Source organism: Nematolebias whitei, chromosome 18 (assembly GCF_014905685.2).
Source record: "Nematolebias whitei isolate Nwh7 chromosome 18, NemWhi1, whole genome shotgun sequence".
NCBI classification, from domain to species: Eukaryota; Metazoa; Chordata; class Actinopteri; order Cyprinodontiformes; family Rivulidae; genus Nematolebias; species Nematolebias whitei.
Window position 1 is genome coordinate 31,304,466 of NC_056515.1, and position 10,232 is coordinate 31,314,697.

The 10,232-nt window shown below is 37.6% G+C and overlaps 1 protein-coding gene and 1 long non-coding RNA gene across 2 annotated transcripts in view; one reads left to right on the forward strand and one right to left on the reverse strand.

Moving 5' to 3' along the window:
* Positions 1 to 1,924: 1,924 nt before the first annotated feature.
* Positions 1,925 to 3,563, forward strand: LOC119424895. Its single transcript, XR_005187539.1, has 3 exons — positions 1,925 to 1,983; positions 2,201 to 2,336; positions 3,513 to 3,563. It is a non-coding gene; the product is annotated as an uncharacterized LOC119424895 (long non-coding RNA).
* Positions 3,564 to 6,973: 3,410 nt separating this feature from the next.
* The window catches only part of dbh (dopamine beta-hydroxylase (dopamine beta-monooxygenase)), an 18,183-nt gene continuing 14,924 nt past the window's right edge, over positions 6,974 to 10,232 (reverse strand). Inside the window, exons 8-12 of the mRNA XM_037691926.1 lie at positions 9,584 to 9,622; positions 8,333 to 8,392; positions 8,118 to 8,245; positions 7,394 to 7,553; positions 6,974 to 7,066 (exon numbers count right to left, since the gene is read on the reverse strand). Of these exons, the coding sequence (XP_037547854.1) occupies positions 6,974 to 7,066; positions 7,394 to 7,553; positions 8,118 to 8,245; positions 8,333 to 8,392; positions 9,584 to 9,622 (480 nt within the window). The remainder of the gene's footprint in view (positions 7,067 to 7,393; positions 7,554 to 8,117; positions 8,246 to 8,332; positions 8,393 to 9,583; positions 9,623 to 10,232) is intronic.

Below are 10,232 nucleotides of genomic sequence, written 5' to 3' on the forward strand. Positions count from 1 at the left end.
TTGAACTTGTTTGTGTGTTTTTTGGCTGCTAAGTGGACGCGTGTTGTCGTGTGTGAGGCAAGCATGCATCTGCTGCGTGTTGTAAGCACATGCTTCTCTGTAGAATCCCCTCCCCCTTCATGATGGACATATGGGGCCCAGAGTTACCCACTGACCGGCCAAATGGACTTGCTGTTTATGCACCGACGTGGAAAACACTTTCCTTTTCTAAGTTTTTAATCGTCAACTACCCAAAGGCAAAGACCATTTATTTTTCTTTTTTGTCTGTCTGTGTAGCAGAATATCTCTCAAAACATTTGACAAATTTGAATAAAATTAGCAAAAAGTAACCACTGGGAATACAGTAGTCCCTCGTTTATTGCGAAGGATCCATACCCTGAAGCCCCGCAATAAGTGAAAAACCGCAAAGTAGGAATAGTAGTACAAGTATTAGTAGTTTATTTTAGTGTATATATATAAAGGCGTTTTAAACCTTTCCCACACTCTTGCAATATTCTAAACAATGTTTCTAATCTCTAAACGCAGCATGTCATGATCTCAACTCTCTGCCTCCTGCTGCTCTCTGCCATCTGCCAACGCTCTTGGCCACGCCCACTTCTCCGCTACAGAGCGGAGATATGACACACTGCAGGAGGAAGCTTCTCCTGCGTCTGTGGGCTGCACACAGGTGCATCAGGTGCTAAATAATTTAAAATAATTTATTTGAAATAAAAATCTCATGCCAATCGTGTGGCTCATCCATCAATCAGCCATTTGTGTGTCATGTCCAATCTTACTTTGAAAAACCGCAATAGGGCGAGTCCACGAAAAACGAACCACAAAGGACTACTGTAGATATACAGTTCATTAACTTCCTCAACATCCACTGCCAACTGATATTACAACAAAAATAACAATAACTGCCAATTTTACAGATATTGTGATTAAATTAGTTGTGATTGTAGCTTGGCTGAGATGGTGTAGAGGCAGGGCAGCCGACTTGGGACACAAAGTCCCAGGTTCGATCCCCAGTCATTGCCCATCTCGTGGTGTCTCTGAGCAGGACACCCTATCCCCAATTGCTCCCCAGTTGCCTTCAATAGTCGCCCACTGCTCCACCTGACTATCCCAGTTGTGATGGGTTAAATGCAGAGTCAATTTTGCCACTGTGTGGGAACATACACATAACACATTATTGTTATTATTATACAAAAACATACACCAAGTGCTACACGTGAACTATCTTTATTTAAAATTTTAGCACCATCTGTTGGAGACGACCCTAATTGTCTGTTAGTAAAATATCTCATGAACCAGTAGTTGGTTTGTAATCCTTGGCCTTTATTTGAATTATACTTGTTTAGCTTTCTTTCCATTTTCATTTTCGTACTAAAGCAATCTCTCCAGTTACTGTGGCAGCTTGGTTCTCTACATACGTCTCTGTTTCTCTCTAAAGCTCCTCTGTACCCTCGCTGTCATCCCAGGTGCGAGCGATGCGCCTGTCGTTTGTCGGAGAGCTCGGCTGGGAGCTGCACATTCCCAAAGACTCTTGTATTCCCGTCTACAGAGCTGTCATGGCTGCCGGTGCAAAGCACGGCATCATCAACTCAGGCTACAGAGCCATCGACTCGCTCAGTATAGAGAAGGGTAACGTGAACATATCATCCTGTTCCTGCTCTGATTTGAAGGAATTTAGATGGTGTGATTTAAAATTGTAACATTTTATCAGAGAGATAATAATGATGTTTAGTCATTCTGTACCTGAAGTTACCATAAATCCCAGATTTTGCTTTTTTTATTTATTTTTTACCATATCTTGCTGTAATTTTCTTCAGGTTATAGACATTGGCATGCCGACCTTCGCCCTGATGACACGCCCCTGGAGGCGGGGCTTGCATTCACCTGCAAACTGAAGAGCTCCATCCCCTTTCAAGGGCGTGAAAGACTGGAGAAACAGAAGGAAGAGGGGCTGAAGAGGCGCATCGTCTGCTTCACTATCGATGAGTCAGTAACAGTTCTGTTGTGAAGCTGAACAAAATTTAATCTGCTTTTTAGTTATTTTTAAAGTTAGGTTTTCTGTGTATGGGACACTTTATAAATCTTGTCAGCTTTGATGCATTTAAACGGTCAACCATGTAAAGGTATTTTGTAGTTTAAGTTTGAGAACTTTGAAAGAAACTTATTTTAACTTCCTCTGTTTTTCTTTTTTGCTGCACATCAGGAAAGTACCAATGTTTGGTTTGGAGGCTGTTTTCCGAAACGGTGTTCCCGTTGGTCACCTGCGACGATCCGAATATGGCTTTTTTATAGACAAAACTCTTGCTTATGGATACATCCGCAACCCTAATGCAGGAGTGGTAAGAGCTTATACAAACACCATGAATATAACCATTATTATTATACTGCTAGATTTATTTTGTATTAGTTTCTTGGTGTTGTTTTTGGTCTTGTTATACATTACTGCCCATCATCCATAGCAACAGGCAATAATGCACTTGTCTGTGTGTGTTTGTGAGCATGAAGTGTTGGATAAATTTTAATAGATTGACATCAACAACTGTCAACATTTGAGGTCAGCTCAGTCCAAGATGGCAGCCACAGCTCAGCAGCCTTTCAAGCACAAGAATAGAAAAAACTCAGCCGACTTGAGCTAAAGTTTGATACGGTTGTAGCTGAGACTTTTCCCAACACATACTTTGGGTACTAACTGATTGCACAAGATCTTTGTTAAAAATGTTTTTGAGTAAAATGGTGAGCAGTATGCATTCCATCAAAGAATGCTGGGAAAATCTGAGAAATAGCTGGATGCAAAAATACATAGAAAGCACAAAAGTAAATATTACTTGTGTGAAAGTTTTATATAAAACTTTCACATACGTAACATTTACTTTTTTTTATTCTTATATTTATTCAGATTTATTGTTGTAAATTTACAGTTCTACTTGGATATTTAAAATAGCCTTAATTTTACAAATGCAACTGATAAATCTATATATTTATTTATGGACTTTTAGTTGCATTATTTAGGAATCTGCCTCTATTTGGGGAATAAAATGCACGTTTCTCATGTATAAATCATCCTAATTTGGAATGCAGCATTAGTTTAACATTTCGTTTAAATCCTTTTGCTTGGGGCAAGTCTTTAAGAAATCAGTCCTCATCTGCGTCCTCTGAAGTTCTGCAGACAGCTGTGTGTGTTTCGGTAAATGAAGGAGAGTGGCTGATGAGTGGGAGTGCCGCAGGGAAATGAGATTTCTGTGTTTCAGGGGAACTGACAATGACTCATGATTTCCTTGATTGCTTCCTGCATTTAAACAGTTCAAAGTTTTCTGTTTGTTGTGAATGTTTAGAAAATAATCTGTTTTGGAGCATTAATCCAGTTGAAAAGATTAATTTTAGCAGGTTTGCTTCAATCAGTCTTGTGTTTTTTCATCTGGTATGTTTTGATTTTCATCGCTGCTTTTCCCGTTTTTGGTTTTTAATTCTCCTACATTCTGCTTAACCGGACTTTGTGTTTCGTCCTTCTTTATTAGGTGAGTGCCGATTTCATTAAGAGTGGCGAGTTCACCCTGGAGAGGATGGGAGTGACGTACAAGGCCAAAGCTCACCTCAAATCTCCATTTGACCCCGAGAATAAACGTGTCAAAGGGATCTACGATTGAAAAAGGCCGCAAACGTAGAAAAACGGAAACACTGGTGAGCAAATAATACAATCAAAGTTGGGGATTTCAGTTGTAGGTCCACATTTTCAACAGCAAGGTTGTTCAAATGTTTACTTTTAAGTATTGTTTGAATGAACTGAGTTGGAGGTGATGGAAAATGCGCTTCTTTAAAACGCGAGCTTAGACGATGTGAAACAATCGAAGCATTTAACATCTGATTTTACTGATTTGTTAATGAGAGTTTTGCCATTAAAGAGTCGCTTCAGTCTAAGAGTTAAACGAGTTTTAATTCTAAGACTTAAATTATTTTTATGCCTAAAAGACTAGAAAATTCATTTTCTCATCAAATCAATTTGGTACTCTAGTGGCACCAAAACAGTTGACGTTAGCGATGCTTTTATGCAAATAAAGTCTAAATTATGAGCTTGATTTCTCAAGAAAGACCTTTTTTGTTTTTTTCAAATATTGAGCCAAAACATGAGGTGGTTATATCTGATAGTCATCCTCAACATATGCTCTGAGTGCTAAAAGATCAAACAGGATATTTGATCAACTTTGGCATGCAAGGGGGCGGTATTCAACCCTTTAAGGAATGCTTGTTTTTATTACATTAGTTCTTATTAGCACCAATTTTAAATATTACTGATTACCAACAGATTAAGTATATGTAAAAACTTATTTTGTATTATATTTAAGTTAAATTGAACACTTTGCCTTGTAGCAGGCAGCACGGTGGCTTAGTTAGAGCTATTGCCTCTCAGCAAGAAGGTCACCAGTTCAAATCCCATCCCGGGACCTTTCTAGACCTTTTATCTCATTTGTCTCTGTGTCCCTGTTATGGACTGAGAACTGTCCAGGGTGTCCCCTGCGTCTCGCACTGTGACTGCTGGATATGGGCACCAGCAACCCCTGCGATGGATGGATGGATTGCTTCGCTGCAAACGTATCATTACGATACTTTTTAAATTTATTCTAATTGATTATTAATTGGCAAAACTACCACAGTCGCTCGTAAAATATCTAATGATTGAAGTTTGAAGAGCAGTGTTCTGGCAGCCGTGGAGTTTTGTCATTAAAATAAATACTTTCAGGTTTTTTTAGATTAAACTCACTTAAACTGAAGCAACATCACTCACTGGACATTTTGAAAATCGGTCTTTGATTTTAATGCAGGTGCTCTCGTGTGCAGTTTTTTCTTGTTTAGACGAGCATCTTCCATTTACCTGTCAGAGGTAGAGTTTCCATCAATGTTTATGCCTAAACACTTAAAACTAAGCAAGAAGCAGTGGTCGTTTTGTACATCGATGGAGCAGCAGTTAAGAAAAGGTGCATTTCTTCAAAGGAAACATTATGTAAAACTGCCGTGTGCCTCTCTGGTGTTTGCCGCTGCATGTTGAGCATTAAATGTTTACTGATGTGGAAGGATTCATCGATTCTGTCCAGAAAGCTTGCAATCATTAAAACGGTGACTCTTTGTAGAAACCTCATGAGATCTATGCAGGAAATGTGAAGCACTGATAAAACGTTATCAATGTGTCCAGAAGGGTTTTTTTTTTTTCCCTTAAACAAAATTTATATAAATTTCATTTACCTTATGATGAGCTTTTTAAATGTGTGTCCTGATCTTTATTTTATTTAAAGATGAATTAAGTGGAACAATGTGTTGTTTAGTCAGACTCTTGTAAACTTGTTTCCTGTGTCAAGAACAATTTATTGAGAAATTAAAAGTTATTTTAACTTAACATTCTGTGCCATTTTATAATTGACACCGGGGAGAGACTCTGCCTCAGAAGAGTCGAGGTATCTGGGAGTCTTGTTCACGAGGACTGGGAGGTGGGGAGATGGGTTGCTGAATCGAGGTCGTCTGCAGCTCTGGTCTGTTGTGGGGAAGGAGAAGCTGAGCCTACTGGTCTGTAGGCCTGCCACAATAACAAATTTTGCTGGGCATTTGTCCAAGAAATTATTGCGATAAATGATATTGTTTGAAATTTGACAATTAGTAATTATTGTCTAATTATTGTCAAACAATAATTAATAATTATTGTCAAATTTAAGAAGAAATGTTGGTTAATTTTTTTGCATGTAGTACCTTTTTTGACCACCGTATGGCAGTATGACTGTTTGAACCGAAGGATGGATAGTGAGGGAGCGAGCAGCATGTCACTTAAGAAAAATGGGAGAGAGGCCCCTTGACGTGACATGGGCTGTCTCTCTTCGGTTCTCAAAATGGCGGACGCTCTGTGGTTTGAGCTCTTTAGCATAGGCTTTGTCACATAAAGCTTTTAATAAAAAAATCAATAAACAAGTTCTCAGCTTCTTTTTTGCAGAGAAAAACTTTTTACACAAAGGCACGGGTTTCAACCGTGAATTTTGGAGTTTCGACAAGACTGAGGTTTTTTCCCCGAGGTCAACCTGTTGGCTTAGCTCGTAGCTTAGCTTCTCAGCTTAGCTGCTTTCACTATTTTGGATGGTTAAAATGGATTTTAAAGAGAAAGGGAGGGGTCAGTGAAGAGAATCCGAGTTGAGCCTTTTGGTTGATAATTTTCATTTATCATGCAATTAATTGATTTATTGTTCATTGCGACAGGCCTACTGGCCCGTCTGTTACAACCTCCACCTATAGTCATAATGTATAGATTATGGTCAAAAGTATGAGATCCTGGAACCGGAAAACTGTTGCTTCTCCTCATTGAATAGCGTCAGTTGAGGTCGATCACGCCTCTGATTGGGATGCCTGCGTGTCTCCCATGGACGACTGGGGGGAGACTCCAAGAAAGACCCAGATGAGTCTAGTCTAAGAGGAGCTGAGGAGAAGGATGTATAGGTTTAATTTGTGCACCTGTTGGCTCCGCGATCCGACCAAAGATAAGAGGATGAATATGCAGAAAATTTTCAAAGAAAAAGAAATGAAGCAACAGAGGGGTCAACATTGTAATCTTTTAATAAACAATCAAATACACCACATTTGAACTATGAACTTTAATTATTTGTCATCTTACACACCTCATGTTTGAATAACAAAATACTGGAGGAAACATTTAATGTCTGCATCTTTTCTATACGTCTTTAATTTTAAAAAAAAATTTGTGTGTGTGTCGTACATGAAAGTCCATATAATTTCTTTGAAATATGACATGAACAGGACTGTTATTAACTTAATTAGTATGCACTAATAATAACCTCAGACAGTGGAGCTGTGTAATCACAGCTAATAGTGGATGAAATGCACAGAGCATCTAACACTAAGATGAAACTAAGACAAACTCGGCTACATCACAGAAACTTTTTAAACCCTTTGAAGAATTAAACGACCCGCTAACGGCTGCACAGGTTCAACTAGTGGGTACTGTCCCACCTTCGCAGGGGTATCGATGTTTTGGAAGGACTGAGGTTACCTCTGGTAACGGCTGCTTTTCCCATTCACCCTGAAGAAGATAAAAACAATGAATGGATCTGTGTTTATAGCAAAGTGCTAATTGGCAACATCACCAGAAGGGCTGTTTAAAGACAATGTTCCTTTCGCTACAACTAAGTTTTTATTAAAAAATTCTTAGGAAGCCAAACAAATCTTCCCATTCATATTTAAACAGCTGGTTTTTATAAAAGTAGCATAAAAGTAGCAACACAGTTCTTTCTGGACAGTGTATAAAATACGATGCATCTAAGAAATTAGTGGAAGTGAGTGAGTTTGACTCTGCCTTAAAACTGCTGTTGAACTGGTTTAACTAGTGTGTGTGTTGCTGGAGACTCACGGGAAAGAGGCGTGCGGTCGACTGGTTGCAGTGCATGTAGAAGGGAGCTGTGTTATAAAGTGAGTCTAGCACTTCTCCAGTAAATTCATCCCAGTGGAGCTGAGAGAACTGCTCCGTCACGCTGACCTCAGCGCACACACACTGATCGTTTCCATTAAACCTGGATAATTGGAGATGTTAAATGAAAAGTTCAGGGCATTTGAAGCAGAGGTTTGTGGAAAGCTTAAGAATAAATATCCTACCTGTTGTAGACAGCGCTTTGATCTACCTCAGTTTGAAAAAATAGTTTATTTTTGACAAGTGTTTGGAGTGGGGCCAATTTAAATAGTATTGCTGCAGTCTTTAAATCAACTCCAGTCTCATCAATGTCAAAATGATTCAAGCTGTTGCTATTTTATCATCCAAAGAGAGGTATTTCAAGTAGCCATCTACAACAGGTAATTTTACAAAACCCTAAATAAAAAGGTCTGATCTATCACTTTAATGTGAAGTTGACAGTGTGGACATGAAACTAAAACAGGACCAAATTTAGCTAATTTTTAAACATTCTCCAATATATTTTTATTTTGCTGAGCAATTATATTTGATTCTTATCATACATACTTTGGACATTGTGAGCTTTTATGTCAGATAATTGAAATATGTCAGTAAATAAATAAATAATACAGAAGTAAAAACTAAAGGAACAAGTTGGTGGGTTCAGGGAGGGTGACAATGTCCACACCTGCTGATGAAGGTAAAATATTTCTGCAGGTATCCAGGATCAACGTGGCTCTTACAGAGCTCCAACTGAGTTTGAGGGTAGTAGTGAATGTAGTTCACGCACATCTCCTCCATGATGCCAAAACCTCCCTGTAAGCAAAGCAGAATTAAATACATACAGCAAATATATTGCAGAAAACTGTTGAAATTTGTGTTAATGACATAGAATTTCCTTACCACTGTGGGTTTGCTCCTGTCCTCAGTGTTGTAAGTGCACTTTGTTATAAGAACGTCACCCTGCAGGGCCAAAATTATTCTTATGAATTAACTTAAAACTGGAGATATTTACAATTTACTGATGAGAAATTAATTTTATTATGCTTAATGCTTAGAGAGAAAAAAACAAACTTGAGAGTTAACAAAGGAAGTCTGTTTTAATAAATCTTGGTGTGACAACTTAAAAGCTGAAAATCTCAGATGTCTTATGATATTGTCCAGAGACTGGTGGGGCAAGCTAAGCAAAAATTAATGTTTGTATAAACCTATAAATTTAAGAGTCAGAGAGTAGTGGTCTGATGTATGGCACTACATTTCCCCCACTTGCAATTTACAACCCAATTCCATGGTGGATGAATCGCAAATAATGGTGTCCATACAGCTGAAGAATTCCAGCAGATGTTGAGGTAGATTCTAAAAAGTCAAAGGGTAAATTCCAAAATGGGGAAGAAAAAAAAATCAAGGTTATTTCATACAAAGTCTAAAGCGGTCCTCTGGAGGGCAAGGTGAGCTCAACTTCTGGGAAAATAAGGTAGACCACAGGATGATGAGGTAGACTAGGATTATGAGGTAGGTTGGATTACTCATCTGGTGACTTCTGGTTCCCATCTAACTGAATATATATCCAATTTATCATATAATGGAGATAACGTGATATGAATATTAAAGCATTAATGCTTAAGCTTATATGCTTAATTAATTTTCTGACATCACCTTTTGTCAGAAAAATAAATTGCCTTTTGGAGCACAGCCTCTGGTGTTTTGAGAATTTCTCATCATTCTGCTGATTACAGCTACCTTATAATCCAGATTGTTTAAAATTGCTTTTAATGTTTAAATGTGCCCATTTTAAATGTTTTATTGTGTTCTTATGTGATGCATTGTTGATTTTATATTTTTTAGCTCATGTAAAGCGTCTGAGTATTTAGAAAAGCACTATAGAAATAACATTAATAATAATAATAATAATTATCATTATTATTATTATTATTATTATTATTATTTGTTGTTGTTGTTGTTGTTGTTGTTGTTGTTGTTGTTGTTGTTGTTGTTAGAAGCACTAATATTAAACAATAATTTAAATGCAAAGAGGGAGAAAAATAATCTACTCTACAAAATTATAAAACTCCTGATCCTGTCTGAAGGTAATAGTGCAGTGGAAAGCTCATCTGAATATTGTCACCTCTCCACGATCATCAGTTTTATACTTACAGGTAAAACATTCACCATTTTCCTCAGAACTCGGATTGTCTATAAGAGAGAAGAAAATCATGTTGTAGAATGAAAGAAAAATCTGTCGGATACATGTTCTGCATCATGAACAGAATTTAAAATTATCTTTTTTGTTTGAGAAGAAAGTGTGTTAATCCTCAACAGGTCTATGTAGTCTCCGTGTATTGTCTTGTTCTTTTTAAGGATTGCACAGTACATTCATATTAAATACAGTCAGAAAAACCATTGATCTTGCTAGTTTTCACCTTTCAGAGCTGTTTAGAAAATGGTGTGATAAAAAATCCTTCATACGTCTAACAAGGACGCAGGTTTTAGGTCAACATCAACTGCAGCTTGAGATTTTATCAGACAAAATTCTCCTCGTCTGCTGCCTGCATGTCTGAATATTTTACATGAATGCACAGCTGCTGTCTGTCACATGGTAATGTTCGTTAAGACAAAGAGCCAACAGACTTCTTTTTGTATCTTTAGCACTGAAAGTTATATACATCAGAGGACATATATTAAATTTCTAGTAGGTAATAATAATCAGGCATAACTTAATGCTCTTTATGAAACCCTCATTCAAGCTTTACAAATTTATATTATCCACAAAAAGTTTCCACGTTTCATCCGAATGATCCCCAAA